Source organism: Podarcis bocagei (genome assembly GCF_964188305.1).
Source record: "Podarcis bocagei genome assembly, chromosome: 17".
Classification (NCBI taxonomy): Eukaryota; Metazoa; Chordata; class Lepidosauria; order Squamata; family Lacertidae; genus Podarcis; species Podarcis bocagei.
In genome coordinates, this window is record NC_138143.1 from 8353696 (window position 1) to 8376188 (window position 22493).

The 22493-nt window shown below is 47.3% G+C and overlaps 2 protein-coding genes across 4 annotated transcripts in view; one reads left to right on the forward strand and one right to left on the reverse strand.

The window, feature by feature from the left end:
* Positions 1-22493, forward strand: part of RLN3 (relaxin 3) — a 157893-nt gene that overhangs the window by 51033 nt on the left and 84367 nt on the right. The window lies entirely within an intron of this gene.
* Positions 1-22493, reverse strand: part of PALM3 (paralemmin 3) — a 43395-nt gene that overhangs the window by 5347 nt on the left and 15555 nt on the right. For all 3 annotated transcript variants that reach the window (XR_014003260.1, XM_081175848.1, XM_081175849.1), the window contains exons 2-7: positions 17147-17198; positions 9772-9852; positions 8107-8231; positions 6045-6165; positions 1484-1514; positions 95-202 (exon numbers count right to left, since the gene is read on the reverse strand). Coding sequence is in view for 2 of the 3 variants with exons in the window: in XM_081175848.1 (XP_081031974.1) it covers positions 95-202; positions 1484-1514; positions 6045-6165; positions 8107-8231; positions 9772-9852; positions 17147-17191 (511 nt within the window). In the remaining variant the exon portion in view is untranslated. The remainder of the gene's footprint in view (positions 1-94; positions 203-1483; positions 1515-6044; positions 6166-8106; positions 8232-9771; positions 9853-17146; positions 17199-22493) is intronic.

A 22493-nucleotide genomic window follows, 5' to 3' on the forward strand; every position in this document is an offset into this window, starting at 1 on the left:
GAGGTTGCGCAGGACGGAAGGTGGTCCTCAGGCTAAAAGAAAGCTCCCTCTCCAGCTTACTCAAGGGCAGGCCTTGCCAGTCTCCAGCACCCACCTCCTCCTGGCATATCTCCATTCTGCAGCTTCTCTTGGGCTGTTGCTTGCAGAGACCTCTTGGGTGGAACAGGAGCCAACTCGAGCCTGGACTCAGGGTCACTTCTCTCTGCAAGGAATTCATGGTCACATTCAGATGAAGTTATCAAGTCCTCTGAGAAGGGTGTGTGAAGCTTGTGAGTCATAGGTCAGAGGGCAAAGCCTGGTGGGGGTAGGAGACAGCAGCACCTGGTGGCAGGTCATGGGGAAAAGGTATTTCTCTGTCTTGGCAGTTCAGCCTGGACCCTTGTGGATAATGTGGGCAGAGGTAACAGGTGCTTTCTATTAATATTATACTATATATATATTAAGGGACGCGGGTGGCGCTGTGGGTTAAACCACAGAGCCTAGGGCTTGCCGATCAGAAGGTTGGCGGTTCGAATCCCTACGGCAGGGTGAGGTCCCGTTGCTCGGTCCCTGCTCCTGCCAACCTAGCAGTTGCGGCGCTCATCTCGCTTTATTGGTCGAAGGAGCCGGTGTACAGCTTCCGGGTCATGTGGCCAGCAGGACTAAGCCACTTCTGGCGAACCAGAGCAGTGCACGGAAACGCCGTTTACCTTCCCGCCAGAGTGGTACCTATTTATCTACTTGCACTTTGACGTGCTTTCGAACTGCTAGGTTGGCAGGAGCTGGAATCGAGCAACAGGAGATCATCCCGTCGCGGGGATTTGAACTGCCGACCTTCTGATCGGCAAGTTCTAGGCTCTGGTTTAACTCACAGGGCCACCCGCATCCCTTTTAAAGGTGGGCTAGTGGTTGCCTAAATGACAAGGCTTCCAAACTTGAGGTTACAGAAGGCAAAGAAGAAAGAAGCTTGGAACAGGCTGGAACATGTCCCAGGGCTGTTTCATTATCTGAATGCCCTACAAGGCTGTACCAACAATCTTGAATAGATAAAGAAACAATACACACACAAAGAGACACACAGACATGGATCACAGCTGTGTTCATTCCAAGTTACTCTGTCCTCTGAGCCTGCCCTTTTCACACAAATAGCTGGCTGGAGATCAGATTTCAGTCCAGCAGGTGTGGAACTTTCAACACACATCTGGGAAAGTAAATTGCAGAATACGCTTGGGGAATAGGGGGCCCACCTTCCGCCTTATTATGTCCGCCAACTGGGCTGCAGAAAACAAGACAGGATGAAGTGGAAAGCTGTTGCTGAAAGCACAGCGGGATGTGAATTCATAGGTCCTGGGTGGGACTGAACCAGTTGACCTGCATAGTTCAGAAGATTGCAACTGCCAGTTGTGAGATTCCCATTCATTCCAATGAAGCTTGTGCAGAAGAACTGCCAGGCAAATTGCACCCACTGTGATAGAGGTATCCTGGCAAATAGAGAACGACTCACCTTCTGGAGGAGAGGAAGAGGTCCCATCAACCTGAAAGCAAAAGAAAGGAACTTCATGGCAACAGTCTCCAAAGAGATCACTAGTAAACATTTTATTTTATTTTTAAACTGAGGTGGCTTTTGCTCATTCTCAAATTCTTATTTATTCAACATGTTGATTCTTTGTCTTTCCTCCAAAGAGCTCAGAAGAGCCTCCATAAGGATCTCTCTCGTTTTATCTGCACAAAAATCCTGCAAAGTATGAACACAGGAATCTGCGTTATACAGTGGTACCTCGGTTTACAAACTTAATCTGTTCCGGAAGTCCGTTCTTAAACCGAAACCATTATTAAACCGAGGAGCACTTTCCCTAATGAGGCCTCCCACCGCCGGTGCACTTCCACTGTTTGGCTTCTGTTCTTAGACAGAGGTAAAGTTCATAAACCGAATAGTTTGTAAACAGGGCTGTTCTTAAACCGAGGGACCACTGTACTGAGTCAGACCACTGGTCCTGCTTAGTATTGTCAAACTCCAAACTGACTAGCAGCCTCTCCCCAAGGCTTCAGACAGGAGTCTTCTTTCCCAGCTCTACCTGAAGATGCCAGGAAGTGAACCCGGGACCTTTTCCACACAAACCTTGTGTTTTCCCACTAAGCTAAGGCCCTTTCCCAGGTTAAAGCAATGACTAAGACAGAATACAGTGTTTGCACAATGCTTATTGGCCAGTACCTGTGACATCACCAGGGCATCTCTTCCCTCAATCCCTGGAAGAATTTTCTGCTTTAAAAATATTTCCATTAAATTTAAAGCGTTAAAATTGGGATGTGGAAAATATGGAAACAACGAGGAGAGGCAGGACTGAGATGTGGAGATATGCTTCAGAGGTCCAGACTATGGGGAGCCCTGAAAAACAGTGGCGTAGCGTGGGTTGTCAGCACCTGGGGCAAGGCAAGTATTTTGCACCCCCCTAACCCGTGGATTTTAGCACTCGAGTCTCTTCCACTAGAGAGCTGCGAGTGCGAGCGCGTGCCCCCCAGATGTTGCGCCCGGTGTGGCCGGCCCCCCCTGCACCCCCCACGCTACGCCACTGCCGAAAAATCAACAATTATAATTTGGATTACAATTTGGTCTTTTTTATTTTAGTATTTTATTTTTATTGGATTATGATTGGATATATTAATTGGATGTTTTTTATTAGAAAATTAATAAAAATGATTAAAAAATATTTCCATTAAAAAAATAAGAAGTACAAATGAGCATTTAAAGCACATGCTTCTTTATGCCTGCAACTGCATGCCATTACCTGCAAGTAGATTCCACTGAACTCCATGAAACTTACTTCAAGGTAAATTCTGTGAAACTCCTTTTCAGCTGAGGTCAAAAAGCCCCCAACCCACCCCCATTGTTGACCTTCTGGCACTTACCACATGCTTTTTTAAAAATCCCAGTAGGTTTCTTAACTGAATTGGGATTTTATAGTGTCAGTTTATTGCTAGGTCTATTGTATTGGGTCCCTAGCACTCCGTTTAGAGATGATGGTGATTAAGCATTTCCAAACTGATGAACTAAATAATAAATAACAGGCAATGTCTACTTTCGCACTGTAATGTATGATGACAAAAACGATGGCACTCAGGGCTCCTTGGGGAGGAGGGGTGGGAGAGAAATTTAATTGACTTAATTTTTTAATAACATCCACCAATTCACCATAGCTGCCTTGATCACCACCTACTCCCAGTAACTTATTTTTGGGGGAGGAATGTTTTCACTCCCACAGAGATATCCCTCCCCTCTTCTTTTTGAACACCTCATATGGCCTGGCCTGTGTGTGGGTGTATGAGTGTAATTCAACAATGGGGCCCCGCCCCCCTCCAAAATAAACTGAGAGGAGATGGCTCATCTGTGTGAGAAACAATAAACCAGAGGAAGCAAAAGAAAGAAAGAAAGGAAGGAAGGAAGGAAGGAAGGAAGGAAGGAAGGAAGGAAGGAAGGAAGGAAGGAAGGAAGGTGTCAAGCGTATTGGTGCAGAGACATTATCACAGGTTCTGATTGAGATCCACATCGGGGCTCAGAATGGAAAACAGGTTTTGCTTTCCTCTAAAATGTGTATTGTGGCTCAGTTGCTGGAGTCTTCTGAAGACATTTGCACTCAATCAGGGGTGGGAAACCTGCTGTGGCCTTTCTGATGCTGTTGAGACTCCAACTCCCATCAGCCCCAGCCAGCAAGGTCTATCGTCAAGGATGATGGGAAGAGTAGTACAGCAACATCTGGAAAGCTGCAAGTTCCCCATCTCTGTTGCTCAGTGTGAGCCTAAGCAGGTTTGCCCAAGAGCACTTAATCCATTGGAACTTACTTCCTTTGGGACTGCTGCAAAAGTCAGAAAGCTATGGCTACTATGCATACAGGTATCTCTCAGTCTCTGGGAGAACCTCTCTAGTGGCACAATATGGTCTGGATTGTATAGCCTGGTCTACGGGGCCTGGTTCTGCTTTTGTGGCAATGGGATGAGATGAGGTCCAATTCTATAACAGATCAGGATCCCCCTTTGAGCCTTAGGAACCCTTCACTTGGGCAAAGGAAGAACTGGGTAGCCAGCTAACAATGCCACCCAAGGCCTGAAGAAGTGAAGGTGAGACCCTCAGGGAGGTGCCATAGCTCACTCATTCCTCCAGTTAAAGGATCTTGGAAACAATGCTGTGATTTGCTGTCAGGCAGCATCCTATATTGCTGACCTGATCTTATGTAGGTTGACTTAAGTAAGCTCCAGTGACTCACGCTTTCTCTCTCTCTCTCTCTCTCTCTCTCTCTCTCTCTCTCTCTCTCTCTTCCTTCCTTCCTTCCCTTCCTCCCAGATTGCATCCAAAGTCAGAAGGTTTGTGGCTGCTTGGCAGACAGAGCATCATCACATCAATCCAAATTGCATATCATTCACCTGGACTTGGAAGGGGCCAAATTACATTTCAAAATAACACCCACGTGGTATTGTGTTTTGTTTTTTTTAACCCAATAATATCACCAGGACACCTCATCTCTATATGGAAAATTAAGTTTCTCACTAGATAATGAACCCACAATTTTGAACTCTATGTAAAGTGAAACATTTACAGCCTTTTATTTATTAAATGTGTAGACAGTCGTATCTTTATTTTCAAACAGCTTAGTTCTCGAATGTTTTGGCCCCCCGAACACTGTAAACCCGGAAGTGACTGTTCCGGTTTACAAACTATTTTTGGAAGCCGAATGTCCGGCGGGGCTTCCGCAGCCAATCAGATGCCACGCTTTGGTTTCTGAACGTTTTGGAAATCGAATGGACTTCCAGAACGGATTCCGTTCAACTTCCAAGGTACGACTGCACTGCCCTTCATCCCAAGATCTCCGGGCGGTTCACAGCATAAAAACGCAAAATACACAATAAAAACAAGAACAAAACAAAACAATAACCCCACCCCACCAGCACATTTTAAAAGACATAGAATGTAAATCAGCTGAAGACTTGGTTGAAGAGGAACATTTTCACATGGTGCCTAAAGATGTCTACTGAACGAGGGATCAGAGGTGCTTTTGCAACTACAGAAGAAAATACTCTGTTTCCAAGATCCAAATTCTAAAAGAACTTGGAAAATGTTGATAGAAAGGGAGAGAATATGGACACTGGAGGCAGGTAGGCTGAAGGAGCGAACATCCAAGAATTACAAAACAGGCCACAAAGCACTGATCATTAGGTCCTGTTGCCTGAATAAATGAAGTCCCGGCTTTTGAAATTTCATTTGTTGTTGGCCCATTTGCTGAGCCAAACTATGGCTTAGCATGAACACATGCATATGTGGCCCACTGGAGAGGAGACTGGGGTCTCTTTTTCGCTTCCCTGAATGTCCTGCTGCTACGCTGAGCTAAGCCTTCATTTTGGCATAGCTTATCACCCAGGTCTGGTCTCGTGGCTTAGCTCTCCCAGACAAACCACTAGCCACAAATCACGGGACAAACCTTGGTTACATGATTAGTCTGGAGAGTGCTAAGCCTTGAGCCTGGCTTGAGACAACATGCAAAGCCAAACCATGCGTAGCTCAAGCAGCAGCAAAATGACTAAAGAGTAGTAAAAGTGGCCCCAATCCGCTGTCTTGGACCCCACATGATTGCACATTCCTACCGAGCCATGGTCTGACTGAGCGTAGCATGCAAGTTAGGTGATTTCCACATACAGTGGTACCTCGGGTTAAGTACTTAATTTGTTCCGGAGGTCCGTTCTTAACCTGAAACTGTTCTTAACCTGAAGCACCACTTTAGCTAATGGGGCCTCCCGCTGCTGCTGCGCTGCCAGAGCACGATTTCTGTTCTTATTCTGAAGCAAAGTTCTTAACCTGAAGCACTATTTCTGGATTAGCGGAGTCTGTAACCTGAAGCGTATGTAACCTGAAGCGTATGTAACCTGAGGTACCACTGTATTTAAGCTGTTCCCTACAATGATAAGAGCAAGAAGCTTGGTTTTTAAAAAAATGTATGCTGAAATTCTCAAAATGTCAAATTCTGTGCTTGATAGGCAGTTTTGCATTTGCCACAACAGAGATCAGGAACTACTCATACCTTCCCAATGCCATCCAACGAAGACCGCTTCACCTCCTTCAAAGCCTTCACAGGCTCTTCTGGCTGTGGCAGTCCCTGGTGAAGTTCTGGATTATCTAGCTGCTGCATCTGAGTTTGGAGGCTTCAAAAAGAGAGGGACAGCCATTAAAGGACAACAGTTCATGTCCTTGGCAAGCAGTCACAGGGAACAATGGTGGCCATGACCAAATCTCTACATCAGGGCTGGTGAACATGTGGCTCTGCGGTCAGAGCTGGACGACAACTCATTATTGGTCCTGCTGGCTGGGGCTGATGAGAGTTGGGAGTTCAACAACATCTGGAAGGCCACAAATTCCCCACCCCTGATCCACATGGTTATTGTGACACAGAGATGTGTGAACCAGGATTCTGTTCACAGGAAATTGATGCGCTTGATTATCACAACACATGCCTTGGCAACATCTAGACTAGTGGGGCCTCCTTCTGACATGCTTTTGGAATCTGCAAATCTAAAATGCAGTAGTCTGATTGTTGACTGGAACTGGCCATAGAAAGAATATCACATCTACCTTCAAGATTGTCCTCTTCCCCCGTAATTTTAAAACCTTCTGAGGAAGTTTGGCAAAAGGAAGCATAGCATGTAGCTATAACAGACAGGACCTACTCGGTGGTTGCCTCCTCATTCTGGAAACCTGCCCGGCTTGCTCTTGTCTGATCTTTAGCCAACTGGCTAAGACCTGGCTTTTTAGATGCATCTGCATGCTACTAAGAGTGCTGTGGACTGGCTTGAAATAACTTGTGCTTTATTGATTTGGTGTTGATTTATTACTGTGTTGTGTTTTTATCGTATTGCCTTTCCCCCTTTGCAATCTGCTTTTGAAGGACCTTAGGCAACCCAACAGGACAGAAATCACAACATCAACAAGAACAACAGATGTATTTCATTGTTTTGAGTGGGGTTTTAAGCTGGAGATCTTCAGCCCTATTCTAAACTCACCAGTCACTATTCTGGGAACAACTGGCTCTCCTGTCCTTTGGAATTAAGTAACCTTATGAGCTGAACCTTAGCGCTATCCTTCATCAGCAAGTACTGTATTCTGACATCCTTTGGTTAGACAAATCCTGGCTTCTTGCTTGTGAGCCTGGGTGTGAAAAGACCCCCACCCCCTCATTTACAGCCAGGCTGCTGGAGGCTCTCCACCCCTCTTGCTGCTGAGTTGTCACTTTTGCACTGCCTGGGGGATCCTGCCCTCCTCCTCCCCCTCCTCCTGCTGCTGCTGGAGGGTGATTTAATCCTCAGGAGCCTTGCTGACTAATCACTCCGTGCAGCTCCTTCCCTCCAGCTCCCTCAGGCCAGGAAGTGGTTTCAGGCTTCTCTGTCCTGAGTGTTGCTTGTTGTTGTTGTTTTTAGTCCCAGGCATCTTCTCTTCCGGAAAGAAGAAGACGCAGAGGCATGAGGGGGACACAAAGTGTCCACAAAACATCCCTCCTTCACGTCCTCCAGAGACCTCGATGTCATCATCAGCTTCCATCTGCAGCTTCAGCCGGAACAGCACATTATTGTGGCTGTAGTTGCTATTTATGTATATATTGCCATCAGCGGCCTGACTGACTTCCACTAGGAGATGGGCATTTAAGTGTTGCTAGTCCCACGCTGCCTCTTCCAGCAGAGATTCAGCAAGCGTCCTCATTTTTTTAAAACTTTTAGGTATCTCTTGAATATTAAAAAAATAATAATGCAAAAAAGCCAAAACGTTCCTTGAGTAGCCAGTCATTTTTATGATTGCTTTGTCTTGTTTTAAATGTTCCTGTTGTACACCACCCTAATGTTTCATGGGGGGGCATATAAATACTTTTATAAATAAAAACAGAATGTGAGATGCTTTGTAGAGAGTGAAGAGGACAGGTCTCTGCCCCGAGGGCCTTACAATCTAAAATTTGACACAGGGAGGGGCAAGAGAAGGGGGAGGAAACTGAGGCGGCTGCTTCTCTGTGCTGGGTAAAACCATTAAACCCCTTTGGGTGTGTTATTGTCAGTGCTGCTCCTCCACCACTGCCCTGCCATCACCTAGGACACACCCACCTGGACAGATCTTGCTCTAATTCCTGAATGCGATTCTGTGCCTCCCAGACAGAAGACAAGTGATCATTGTCGTCTGTGGGTGAGGATGTTCCCTCCATCAGCCAACGATCACGCAGGGATTTCCTCTGAGAAGAGAGACAGAGAATGCATTTGTCAGCAATCCTGCGCTGGACACTCACGCCGATAGAGACACGTGGGCTGTCAGGACACATCAAGACAAGACAATGGGCTTACAGTCATGCATATATGCACAGGCACACATGAGATCATTTCTGCGCATACCCAGAATTGCATCTTTGTTCAACCACATGCACATATAGGTCTATATGGGCAAGCAGTCACACACAAAGCACTGACAGCACAATCTTTTCACGGCAGGCTACAAGACCAGATATTTTCAGCATATTCAGTGCCAGCTGTGTCAACTGCTTTTACTGTTTGGAAATGTATTTTAGTGGTGATTCTTTTTATTTAAAAAATTGTATTGTTGCATTTGCTAGGATTGTCGGTCATGCTCTTTATATACCATCCTGGTACCGGTAAAGGATGGAGGTTGGTTCAGAAATACTTTAAAATAAATAAATAATGAAGCTACACGGCGTTGACAGCAGATGTTGAACACACCCACTAGTGCGGATGTTCAAATGTGCTCCAGCCACAATCCTCACCGTTTCTCTCTCTCTCTCTCCCCACAACCACCACGCATCATGCAAGCATTTGCACACAAAGGGCCACACAGTCAGAACTTGACTCCCACAGCTTTCAGCTTCTAGGGGCATGAACACCTGCACATAGGTGGTCCTCTTGCACACCTTTTTCACACAAGGTTGTGAAAACATAGGCCAAAACAGGAAAAACTTGCAAGCAAACCCATGGCTCATATCCCAGTGACTGTGTCAGAATGCCCAGTGAAGCTCGTTGCTAAATGTGGGCTATAAATTTGATTAGACATGTTTATTTCTAGTGCAGAACATTGGAAAGTGAAGCAAGGTTGTTGCTGTTTTTTGCTGGGACTTAGGGATCTAAAGCATGCAATTCTCAGGCCAGATTATGATTGGTTGAAGCCTTGGAGCTGTCCTGATTTTTTTTTCCCTGGGAGGTGTGCAGAAAAAAAATATGATCCTTTATAGAACAAAGATGCATTAATGGGGTTAAAGGAACCAACATTTGTTGCCTGTGATACAAGCACTAAGTTCCATTTTGCAGCCATTTTATACCTCCTCCTATATCTTCCCAACAGCCATGTGAGGTAGGTTAGGTTGAGAGTTGGTAAGTGGAAGTGAGCAAAAGCAATAGGGAGTTAAATGAACATGCACAGAGTATTTTCTATTTGTTTATCAAGGTGGACCAAGGGGGGGGGGGGAGTCCACAAAAGCATGTGCCATTATACACGAGTTAGTTTTTAAGACACTCCAAGACATTTTTTTGGTAGTATCTTATTTCTGGCTCTATTTTTTTGGGGGGGTGCTATTTTGGGAACTACAACAGGGCCCCCAACCACCTTAATCTTGGGGTCTGACATGCCCCCTCCTCCCCTGGTCCCTCCCACAGTGGTACCGCACCCCCCACCCCGCCATCATTTCACCTCCTTCATCTCCCCACTCCCGCATCCCAACCTCCATCCCTCTGGTCCATCCATTCCTGCATCCCTCTCCTGGGCGTTACCTTGAGGCGCTGGGCTCGCAGTCTCTCCTCCTCCAGCTCCCGGCGGGTGGCCAGGATACGCTCCTGCAGCCTGCGCCGCTCCTGCAGCAAAGCAAAAAGGGGACCGAAGGGGTGGGAGGCGAGGCGAGGCAGGAGCCGCCCTGCAGAGAGAGAGGGGCGGACAAAGGGCCCGCCGCCGGTGGGAGGCAGGGCGCGAGCGAGCCCACGTGGGCGGCAGACAGGCGAAGCGGCGTGCCTGCCTGCCCGACCGCGCCGAGGACTTAAGCCCAGCAGGGCAGCCCCTCCTCGGCCTTTAGCAGCAGCATCACCTGGGTGCAAGAGGAGCAGCAGGGAAGAAACCCACCCACGCCGCCACCCCTTTGTGTCTCGCCCTGCGCTGCGCTGCTCTCTATCTCTCGGTCTCCCTCTCGCCACCGGTTAAGGAAAAACCCATCTATGCCAACCCAGACGCCACCTTGCAACTGTGCCAGCGCCTCCCCCTTTTAAAGGCTGGAAGAGCTGGGGGGGGGAGGATGCGGGTTGGGGTGGTGGGGGGAGAGACTGCCCTGTCTGCAAAGGGCCTGCCCCCTTAACCCTACCGGGGTGTTCAGGGTCTTGCAGAGCCAGGCAGAGGCCAGGGCTAGGTAGATAATGTACCCCCCTTTTTTTTACCCTGGGGATAACTGAAGTCTTATAAATAAGTAAGTATGTAAATAATTTTCACAAAAGTTATGCTGACAAATAATTTTGTTTCAAGGCTTGGACCGTATCTGCATATAAAGAAAAAATGGAAAATACAGATACAGTGGTACCTTGGGTTAAGTACTTAATTCGTTCCAGAGGTCTGTTCTTAACCTGAAACTGTTCTTAACCTGAAGCACCACTTTAGCTGCCGTCATGCCACCGGAGCACGATTTCTGTTCTCATCCTGAAGCAAAGTTCTTAACCTGAAGCACTATTTCTGGGTTAGCGGAGTCTGTAACCTGACGCGTATGTAACCTGAAGCGTATGTAACCCGAGGTACCACTGTAGTCCATTAATTTCGTCTGCCATTCTTCTTTCGTTGGAATTTCTTCTTGCTTCCATTTCTGGGCTAACAGCGTCAGGCAATAAGTCTCAAGATGGGCCAGCTTTTGGTTCACCTGCTTGACACCTGCCTGAAGTTGGAGTCACCACAAAGGGGACTCTTCGACTATTTCTGGGTTAGCAGAGTCTGTAACCTGAAGCGTATGTAACCCGAGGTACCACTGTATACAACAGTGCTTTTTAAAAATACATAGGGAATGTATGCTGACCGAGGCCCCCTGTGGAATCGGAGGCCCGGGCCAAGTGGCCCATATGCCCCCCCCCCTCTGTCTGAGCCTGGGGATGTTGAGAGAGAGAGAGAGAGAGAGAGAGAGAGAGAGAGAGAGAGAGAGAGACCCTAGGGGGGCAGGTTTCCGTGCAGCAAGAGGGAGACTTTACTGCCACCCTCCCTTTTTGGGTGGACTCTGTAGCCTCGTGGCACCTAAAAGGCGGCGACATATCCTTGTGAGGACGACTGGTCCACAGACCACGTCTTTGGGCTGTGATCCATGAAAGTGTGTGTGTCACAATCAATCAAAGGAGGCTAATCCTCTTGGAGAGACTGGTTTTACCTCTCAATCAGTTTTCTTTTAACAGCGTGGTTTTTCAGAGTTTAGGGAAATCATTAGAAGTGTTCATCATTAATGCTTTTGAATTAATATACCAAAAAATCAAAATGCTATTTGCACTGGAGTTACATATGGGTGGTTTGTTTACATGAGTCTTCCTGATGTTTTGTACCTTTCAGCTGATGTAAGTCATAGTCAGAAGCATCAGGAAGCACTAGGCTGGGGAAGGTTGCACTACGTTGGTTCAAATAATGCTGCTATTATCAGACTGGTTTAACTGTGTTAATGAAAGATCCACACTGTGTAGATCTAAACATCTTTTAAAAAATAGTTACTTTTTGGCACCAGACTGCAATGATCTCAAATAATTCAATTAGAACACTGGGGACAAACACAACCATGTCTATACAACCTGGGTGTGCCTAGCAGAATCTGGAGTTTACAGTCTATTGTGTTGACATTTAAAATCAACATGTTTATGCCACACAACCATCTGTATGTGCCAACAGACTTCCATACACATAAACAACCCTTCGGAGACTAATAGGAATTATGAATGAAATCAGGGCTCTAATCTTCCTTGGTGACTGGGCATATGAAATTAAAAGAGAGGACATAATGTCAAATGAATTATCACCAAGTAAAAGGTAAAAGTAAAGGACCCCTGACAGTTAAGTCCAGTCGCAGATGACTCTGGGGTTGCGGCAATCATCTCGCTTTACAGGCCTTGGGAGCCCGCGTTTGTCCGCAGAAAGTTTTTTGGGTCATGTGGCCAGCTTGACTAAGCTGCTTCTGGTGAACCAGAGCAGCGCACGAAAATGCTGTTTACCTTCCCGCCAGAGTGGTACCTATTTATCTGCTTGCACTTTGATGTGCTTTTGAACTGCTAGGTTGGCAGGAGCTGGGACAGAGCAACGGGACCTCACCCCGTCGTGGGGATTCGAACCGCCGATCTTCTGATCGGCAAGCCCAATAGGCTCAGTGGTTTAGACCCTATCACCAAGTACAAAGGTACAAATGTTGATGCAGTGTTTGGGTGTGTGCCCACACGGAGGTTACAATGTGTTTACCAAGCCAGCATATGTTGCATGCGCTCAAAACACCCCGTGGCGCGCATAAGGTCATGGGTGCTTCTGCCACTATTCACGTACTGAAGGCTCCTCACTGCTGTTTGTAGCTCCATCTCCCTTTGCCCCGATTCTCCCCCTGCACAGAAACATCCCTCAGCTGCTGAAACATTTCTCACAACAATAAATGTTTACTACGCTTCCTGGCATGCACCATTCATGACAACATCTCCCATCTGGATGTGTGCGTGGGGCTGAACACAAGGGCAGCCGGGCTGCATCGCAGCCACCAACCCCAGCCCGGCCCCTGCTTCTTGCAGTCTGGGCAGCCCTCCAGATCCCTGTCCTCCTGTTTGGTTCAGGTTGGAGCTATTGCCTGGTGAATAATTCATTTGTTTCAAAGGCAGGATGAGCAGAGGAATGGCAGCTCAGGTTACAGCAGGCCTGCTCAGTGTTTCCCACGGAGGAGGGGAAGCAGCCCAGATTCAGCCCAAATCCAAAAACGCTGGGAATATATTCAAGGGCTGAAAGAATAATAATAATAATAATAATAATAATAATAATAATAATAATAATGCGGCTCAATGTGGTGCCTTCCATGGTTCTAGTTACAGATAGGTAGCCATGTTGGTCTGCCATAGTCAAAATAAAAAAATTCCTTCCAGTAGCACCTTAAAGACCAACTAAGTTAGTTCTTGGTATGAGCTTTCGTGTGCATGCACGTGTATCTGAAGAAGTGTGCATGCACACGAAAGCTCATACCAAGAACTAACTTAGTTGGTCTTTAAGGTGCTACTGGAAGGAATTTTTTTATAATAATAATAATTTATTTATTTATTTATTTATACCCCGCGCATCTGGCTGGGTGTCCCCAGCCACTCTGGGCGGCTTCCAACAGAACACTAAAATACAATAACCTATTAAACATTGAAAGCTTCCCTAAACAGGGCTGCCTTCAGATGTCTTCTAAAAGTTTGGTAGTTGTTGTTCTCTTTGACATCTGGTGGGAGGGTGTTCCACAGGGCGGGTGCCACCACCGAGAAGGCGCTCTGCCTGGTTCCCTGTAACCTCACTTCTCACAGGGAGGGAACCACCAGAAGGCCCTCGGAGCTGGACCTCAGTGTCCAGGCAGAACAATGGAGATAGAGACGCTCCTTCAGGTATACTGGACCTGCCCACTTCCAAAAGCCACATCACTGGGCAGAAGAGATATGCACACACCAGGTTTGCCGCTTGTGTATTATCAAGAAACAAGTTTGCATAAAATACAATATATCTCTCATAGTGGGAAAGACTGTGGCCAGGTGACCTGAGGGCTCGCTCAGGCTGCTGCTCACTATTATTATGGACAACTTCAAGGCTCCTAATCTCCCTTCTTATGGTTCCTTATCTTTAAATTGGACTTAAAACAGAAGTCTTCTTCAAAATGCATGGCTTTCTTCTCAAAGAACTTCAAACCAAAGTTCTCTGCCCTATGTGTGGACGCATTACTCCACAGACAAATCATCACATTTCTGGCCGTGCTATTTTCTTCTAGAGCAGTGTTTCCCAAACGTTTTTGGGCAACGGCACACCTGTTTACCGGAAAAAATTCTCGCGGCACACCACCATTAAAGCCCCGCCCCGTGACGTCAGCGCGCAGCGTCACGCCGGGAGGGACGCACAAAAGTGAAAGTTTTTTCCCTCCCCCTTGCCGGGGTGGGAGGAGGCAGCAGAGCGAGGGACTGAGGGACGGCGGCAGCTGAGGCGGCGGCGGCTGTTGTGGTGGTGGCGGCGATAGCGGGCGGAGGAGGGGCGGCGGGGCTTGAGGAGCCGTCACCGGGAGTTGCTGCTGCTGCTGTTGCTGCTGCTGCCCGGACATGCCGGCCTCCTCCTCCTCCGCTGTCTCGCGCTCCTCCCTTTTGCGCGCGCTGCCCCGCCGCTCGGCACCACCACCGCGGAGCCGCCCCCGGCTCGACGCGGATCCTCGCCGCCGCCGCCTCTCGCCGCCCGACTCGCCCGCCTCCCTCCCACGGCACACCAGCCGATGTCTCACGGCACAGTAGTGTGCCGCGGAACACCGGTTGGGAAACACTGTTCTAGAGAAAACGGGTTGCCATACAAAACTGTATTTTGAGAGGGGCTGTTTTTCACTAGAGCCTCTCCCAGTTGAATGCGCGTGTGAGACTGGAAGGAAGACTCCCCAAAAGTTCATCCCTGCAAGTCATCTTTTCAGTAGCACTCTTCCCACCTTAGATCAAATCTATGCTGCCAGGTGCCATAAGAAAGCTGCAGAGATAGCGCAGGATAGTGCGCACCCCGGAAATGATCTCTTTCAGCTTCTGCCTTCTGGAAGAAGGTACAGGGTTATAAAGACCAGGACTAGCCACCTGAGAAACAGTTTCTACCCAAATGCAATTCTGGTTTTAAACCCAGTATAAGGAGTCTCAATAGGAGTATATTGTATTTTAAAATGGGGTTTCAGAGCTTTTAGGGGTTTTTGAATGTCTTATGTAGTTTTTTTCAATTTCATTGTTCTGTATGGGACAATGACAATAAAGATATCGTATCGTATTTTAAATGGAGGGGGGTCCTCTGGCTGCTTCCTTTCCTGCAGGGGAACTTGGGCTTGTATCCAGAACTGCGCAAGCAGAGTTACACTCATTCAATTTCTTCTCCCTGCGCATGGGAGTAGCCGGGGGGGGGGGCAGGGAGGGGCATCTGCCCCCAATCAATAAAAATAAATAAAAATACATAGCAAACTGAGGTTCTGCTCCCCCCAATAAAAAACCTGCCCTGCTAACAAAAATCCTGGCTATGCCCATGTCCCCACATGCCCCAAAATCTGATCCAGGGGGTCCCCCACCCCCTGGGAGCTGATATTGAGGGTGCACAAGGGACTCGAGGCAACAGGAGTGGGATAGGAAGTTTCATTGTGTGCACAGACATCTGTTGTGCAAGTGGAATTGCAGTATTTGAGACAGCTCATAGGTTTGTAAACAGCTGCTGGGTCTGAAATGGTTGCCCCTGTGGAATGGGGGAACTGCCTGCGTGCAGGAAGGTTTTTTTAAATGGGATTAAAAACGGAATCCTCTCAAATCCTCACATCAACCCAGGGAGGGCAATGCTGTTATCCTTATATTACAGAGCAGGGACTAGACTGTGTATACATTATGCATTCAAAGTGTTATGTACTGAGTTGAATAGGATTCAGAATGCAGCAGTCTGATTGGTCCTAGAACAATAGGATTCAGAATGCAGCAGCCTGATTGGTCCTAGAACAATAGGCTCCAGAATGCGGCAGTCTGATTGGTCCAAAGCAGCCACCCAATCCAGCTCCAGGTGGAAGTGAATCCACGACCTGATTGGCCTACAGGAGAATCCCGGAATTAGCCAATCATGTGGGGCCCATTGTGTAAATAATGTATATAAAGCAGACATTCTGGGGGAACTTCCATTCCTCCTCACCACTATGAGCTAAATAAAGAGCATGAAATCCACTCTTGACTCCGAGTATATTTCACAAAGCACATTCTAAGCACCTTCTTTCCCTCAATGAATCCTGAGCACGGTAGTTTGCCCTTCACAAACTACAATTCCAGCAGCCCTGAGCAACCACAGCACTCATAATTCTTTGAGGGGGGAGGGAATGTGCTTCAAATGTGCTTTAAAGGTATAGTGCAGACCCATCATACATTACAAGCACCCCCAAAGAATTCTGGGAATAGTAGTTTGTTAAGGATGTTGGGAATCATAGCTCTGTGAGCGGTAAACTACGGTTCCCAGGATTCTTAGTGGTGTGTGCTTTAAATAGGCTGCTCAAGATAGACAGCTCCTGCTGCTTGCACCTTAACCGCCAGTCATGAGAAGCTGTAAAGCCAGAAATAATTTTTTAGAAATATATCCCACAATCTGCCATCCCCTCAGCAATAGCTGGCCAGCCACATGCCACCAACATCCTCCTTCCCATCAGCAGCACCCCCAAGGCTGAATGCATTTGACTGTGTCTGTGTCCACACCATATGTTGAAAGCACATGACTTCCCCCAAAGGATCCTGGGTACTGTAGTTTGTTAAGGGTGCTGTGAATGGTAGCTCTTTGAGGGCTTATACAGCAGTTCCCAGAATCCTTTGGGGGAAGTCATGTGCTTTCAACCTACAGCCATTGTTAGGCTATAGGGCAAATGAGCAGCCCACAAAGCACCACTGGGCCTGGCCTAGCTGCCGCAATAACCCTCCCTGCCAGTTCATGTCAGCCTTTAAAAAAGATCTAATGATGCCAAACTGCTAAATAGAGAATTACATATTGCAATGTGGCTTTTAGGGTCGTGAATACATAGCAGGCGCTGCATCCCTTCTGCCATAGCTGTCAACTTTCCATTTTCTTGCGAGGAATCCTATTCAGAATAAGGGAATTTCCCTTAAAAAAGGGAAACGTTGATAGCTGTGCCTTCTGCTCAGGTTGTGCCTGATGCAGTTGCCCCTATCGCCCCCACCCTAGTTACATTACACTATTATTATGAGAATCGCTTAGTTCTGGCATGCAGATCTGGCACTCTGCCTTCCCACCCACTTCTCCCCCTCTCCCTCAGCTTTGGAACGGGGGTGGGGGGCAGTTCCTGTGGGCAACAGAGGCTGGACCTCGTCTGAGGACCCTGAGCCCCATTTCTGCACAAGTGGGGCAGGGGTAGTGGGGGGGGGGAGGAAGAATACTTACAGTAATGGCCTGCAGCCGTTGCGCAAACAGGGAGCTCTCTGCCATTTTCCCTCTGAAAGACAAACAGAGCCTCTTGGGATGTGTCCAAAGGACATTGGATGCCAGTTGGATGCCAGCACTCACCTCTTCTCCCCCCTCCCCTCCCCCAGCTCCCATCTTGCGTTCCTGCTTGCTCTGATCCCTGCACGCAAGCAGACCCCTCTCCCCTTCTCCCACCTGACATCTGGCCACTGCATTCATGGCATTCAGCAGCAAGCCCAGGCACGGCAAAGGGAAAGCAGGTTTGCAGGCACAAAACCTCTTCTCCGGCTTGCTCCATCGTTCGGCACATGGTTGTGTCTCTTCCTTTTACCTGCCCACAGTGCCATTCGCACGCTGAAGACAAATAACCTGGCACAGTTCAGCTAACACAGCTGAAAAATATCACTGATGTTTTACATTTCAAACTACTTTTATTTTCTTTTTAAAGTGGCATCATCTGAAAGGTAAAGGTAAAGGGACCCCTGACCATTAGGTCCAGTCGCGGACAACTCTGGGGTTGCGGTGCTCATCTCACTTTATTGGCTGAGGGAGCAGGCATACAGCTTCCGGGTCATGTGGCCAGCATGACTAAGCCGCTTCCGGCGAACCAGAGCAGCACATGAAACGCCGTTTATCTTCCCGCCAGAGCAGTACCTATTTATCTACTTGCACTTTGATGTGCTTTCGAACTGCTAGGTGGGCAGGAGCAGGGACTGAGCAACGGGAGCTCACCCCGTCGCGGGGATTTGAACCGCCAACCTTCTGATTGGCAAGCCCTAGGCTCTGGGGTTTAACCCACCGCGCCACTCGCGTCCCCTTCTGAAAGGTACTCAGGGCCAAGTCACATCAGCACTTAACTGGCAAGTCCACAGAAAGTATTAAAGTGCAGGAATGGCCAATCATGTGCTGATTATTCTTATTTTATCAGTAAACTGCCTTGAGTCCCTGTCAGGGAAGAAGGAAGGGCAATAATTGACTGATTGACTGATTGACTGACTAACTGACTGACTGACTGAATGCCGTGCAAATCAGCCTTCTGCCTGCCACATCAATCGTGTCTTTTCCAGGTCATTGCAGTGGCTTATGGAAAGCTGTTATATGCAGAATTCCACACATGCTTAGTGGTGATGCAGGCAACCCAACAGAGCAGGAAAGGAAGGACTTGTTAGCAGCAGGGATTGTGGGGAGTTTGTTGCTATGGGCAGATCCATCCCTGCTGAGACACCTGGATGTGGCAGTATCTCCTCCTCTAGGGTGGAAGATCCATTAAGATGGCCTCCCCCCCCCCCCGATGAATGAATGAATGAATGAATGAATGAATGAATGAATTTTATTATTTCGGTCACAGACCAGTTCCAGTCCACATACAATATCAAGGAAGTCATAACACACAATAGGGATACATTTGAATTTGCAATTAGTTATAACAGGGACAATACAGATATAGCCTTAGCTGTCAACGTTTCCCCCTTTTTAAGGGAAATTCCCTTATTCCAAATAGGATTCCTCGCAAGAAAAGGGAAAAGTTGACAGCTATGGATATAGCAACAGTTAAAGAATATATAAATTAAAACTTAGTCACTAACATATAACCTAAAATTATCATTTAAGGCCTTAATCATTATGTTCCCTAAGTTTTATAGCAATCGCACAAAATTTGGCTACCCTTAACCAAGATGTATGGGACCTGGTGGATTACTGAATGCTCTGGGGGATTTTCCAGCCGATATGGTCAGTGCTCCAGCCACTGCCCTGGTCTCATTATGAAGCAGGATCACTCCCAAGCAAGCATGCTCCTTGACACTGTGGGGCCCACAGAACTCCCTGGTGTTTTAAGTAGCTGCAGGCAATGGCAGCTATAGCACAAGTGCTGAGAGCCTGAGACAAGTCTGACTGAGCATGGGCAAGAGAACATTACCATGTGCCTACTCTGTGGGCAGCAGCAAGGAATTATTAGGTGCCACCTTTTACCATATGTGGTAGAATTGTAAAGTAATAAAGGAATTATGGGAAATGATATGCAATGAATTTTTGAAATGTTCAAAATAATGTTCGTTTAAAAAAAACCAGAAGCCTTTTCGTTAGGAATTGTAGGTGCAGAGATACTGAAAGAACTGAAAAGGCTGGAAAGATGACAAAGTTCCTACCAGAGTGGACTGGCAGACTAAACTATTGGACTATGCAGAGATGGCAAAAATGACTGGGAAAATCAGAAAACAGGAGGATCAAAACTTCAACAAAGAATGGAATAATTTTATATTATACTTGACAGAGCACTGTAAACACTTGAACTCTTTGGCAGGTCTTAAATAACTCTTGTAATGATACATAGACTTGGGATACAATGGAGGACTGAAAGTTCTGGAAAAGGGGGAACGATTCTCTGAGTCCCCCAAACTGGCGTGCTTACTGATGACCAAATCCCTAGATACATAAACAGGGAACTATGGTGTATCCCCTAATAATACTGTTATGGATGATGGGTGACTTATCTGTTGTTCAGCAGATGACTGGCTAATTATCCAGGATAATTAGTGGGTGCATCTTCAAACACAGCTAATTATAGGAGCTGTTCTCCTGATAGCTGAGGATCCCTTTTCAGCCTTTGGAATGAGATACCTGTTTAGAGTTTGGGATGTGTCAGCTGCTACCAGCTGCGGGGAGAGAGCTGTTTCCTTCCAAATTGCTCTGCTCTGCTTGCTTATAAATAAAGCAAACACTACAAGGACACCATGTAGCACTATCCCTGGAACTTGTCATTGCTCAGAAGTGAAGAGTACATGTATTCAAGACTGTACAAATGACCAAGAACAAAATATGTGCATCTAACCTTGTATCATTTGCGACACACTGAAAGAGGCTTGTTTTTATGCATAATATCTTTACCTACAGAGCTCATCCTTAATGGATTTCTTGTTGTTGTTGACATCCTTCTGTCTTGGGAGAAATTTGGCTGGGAAAACGTATGTGTCAGGGGTTCAGGAGCAGAGACGCAGAGAAGGGAGGAGACAGAGAGCGAGGGGGAGGAATACGAAGGAAAGATGAGTGGGGATGACGAACCGAGATCGCCGAGCTTATCCAGTGAGTCCGAGGATTCCCAGAAGGGAGCGCCAGCGGTCAGAGCAAGGGGGGAAAACAGGGGGACACCCCAGGAAGAAGGGTCCAGAGAGGGATCAGAGAGCAGCAGTTGGAGATCGGGACCCACGTACCCAGCCGGGAGCAGCGGGGAGAAAGGGGACCAGATATCGGGTTCCGGAGGCTTTCAGAAGGAGGGAGGGCATGAGTCAGGAGTAGTCACGCCCACCTCGGGGAGCGACGAAACGATCAAGAGGAAGGTTGAGAGTTGGGTGCGCGCGCCAAGTTCAAATGTAGCGGAAGCTGGCGCAGTAAGCAGCCCAGAGAGTGAGCCAGGTCCCAAAGCCCGCCGCAAGGAGGCGGAAGGGTCAGGGGGGTCCGCGTCAGAAGAGAGTAGGAAAGAAGAGACCCCGGGGGGCAGAAGGACCCAGAGACGGAAGGAAAGGCGCAGGAGGTGGAGCAAGGCTAGGGTATTAAGCTGGTGTGCTAGAGGCGGAGACTCAGACGGGTCTTCGCCGGTCTGACCTAGAAGAAGTAGGGCTGCACATTGCAGTTTGGAAATGGAACCTGTAATCCAATAAAGACTCTTTTAACCTGAACGCTGGCTAACGTGGTCCTATGTGAGCTGGGACTGAGTGGCAGCCCTGACAGTATGATTCAGACATACATGCGCAGTGCAAGGCTTATCCTGAGGCACAGTAAGGCAGCCCACCTTAGATTTGGGTAGTGTATAGGTAGTGAAGTGATAACAGCAAGAACCTTTATTAAACTACATAACTGGGAAACAGGGGCAAAGCAACTGCTTATATACATTCCTGAAAGCCTGGGCTACTCCCACTCCTAACATGATTGGCTGTCTAAACTTCCAAGCTGCGAATCACAACTCAGAGTTCAAGGGCCAATGGCAGAGGCCCAAATCCTGAAATGTTCTGTGACTGGACATCATGTATCGAATCAGAGCACAGGAGCTCAGAATCCTTAGTCCAGACTCAAGCTCAGGCAAACACAGACCACTGAATACATAACTGGTAGTAAGAGCGGGAAGAAGCAGGAAGATCTTATTCTAAAGGGACACACAGCCCGCTTGGAAGATCTCCCTGTGTGAGATTGTAATGAGAGGGAGAGATTGTTGATGCGCATGGGCTCACACACAGAGGCAATGTTCAGAAAGGTAAATGTGAATCCAGGAAGTGAGGATACATAGGGGCAAATTATGCTGTTGTGCCACAATTTATGTCCATTGGTACAAATGGCCTGTTAACAGGCAGGGAAAATGAGAGAATGAGTGTGTGCCCCCAAGCCACAGACAGAGAGGGTTTCATATGCACTAGAGGAGCTGCACACATAAATACAAATAATGGTCCACGATGCCCAGTTGGTTATACAGTGGTACCTCGGGATGCGAACGGGATTCATTCCGGAGCCCCGTTCGCATCCAGAATGGAAGGTAAGATGCGATGGCGCGTCTGCGCGTGCGCAGGTCATGATTTGCCGCGTCTGCGCATGCACGTGATGTCATTTTGAGCGTCTGCACATGCGCAAGCGGCGAAACCTGGAAGTAACGTTCTCCGTTACTTCTGTTTTTTTTTAATATTTATTAAGATTTTACACAAAACATACAAAACATAAGTTGTTGTTTTTTTAAGTTAAAAATAATTAAACCAACTATTACACATACAAAAAAGAAAAAAGAAAGAAGAACAAGAGCTAATAAGAAAGTTACCAAAAAAGAAACCTAAAAAACCAGTAGTTGAAAAAATAAAAAAGAAGAGAAAAAAGAAAGAAAAATATCTTTAAAAAATAATAATCCATTTTTCAATATCTTTAAGTTCATTTGCTTATTTCCTTGACCTCCTCACACCTGCCCTTTTGTATTCCCGTTTACAAAGTCCTTTCAGCAAATCCTTACTTCTGGGTTACTTCTCCGTTACTTCTGGGTTGCCACAGAGGGCAACCTGAAAGCGCTCAACCTGAAGCAAATTCAACCCGAGATATGACCGTACACTGCTCTTGCAGTGAGTTTCATGCTGTTTGTGGGTATTCAATGAGCATCCGATTCTGCATGGGGAGGGGTACTGGGGGAGGGAAGTATTTGTGCCCATGATCCCATGGGTGTGCTCCCAGTAAAAAGTGCTGCAGCTCCATCACCAAAGACTTGTCGCATCAGCATCTTTCTCTCTCGGTGACCCTGAGCTAATGCCCATTTATAAAGCGAATGGATTGCCTAATCCTATGGACTTGCACAGAGCTT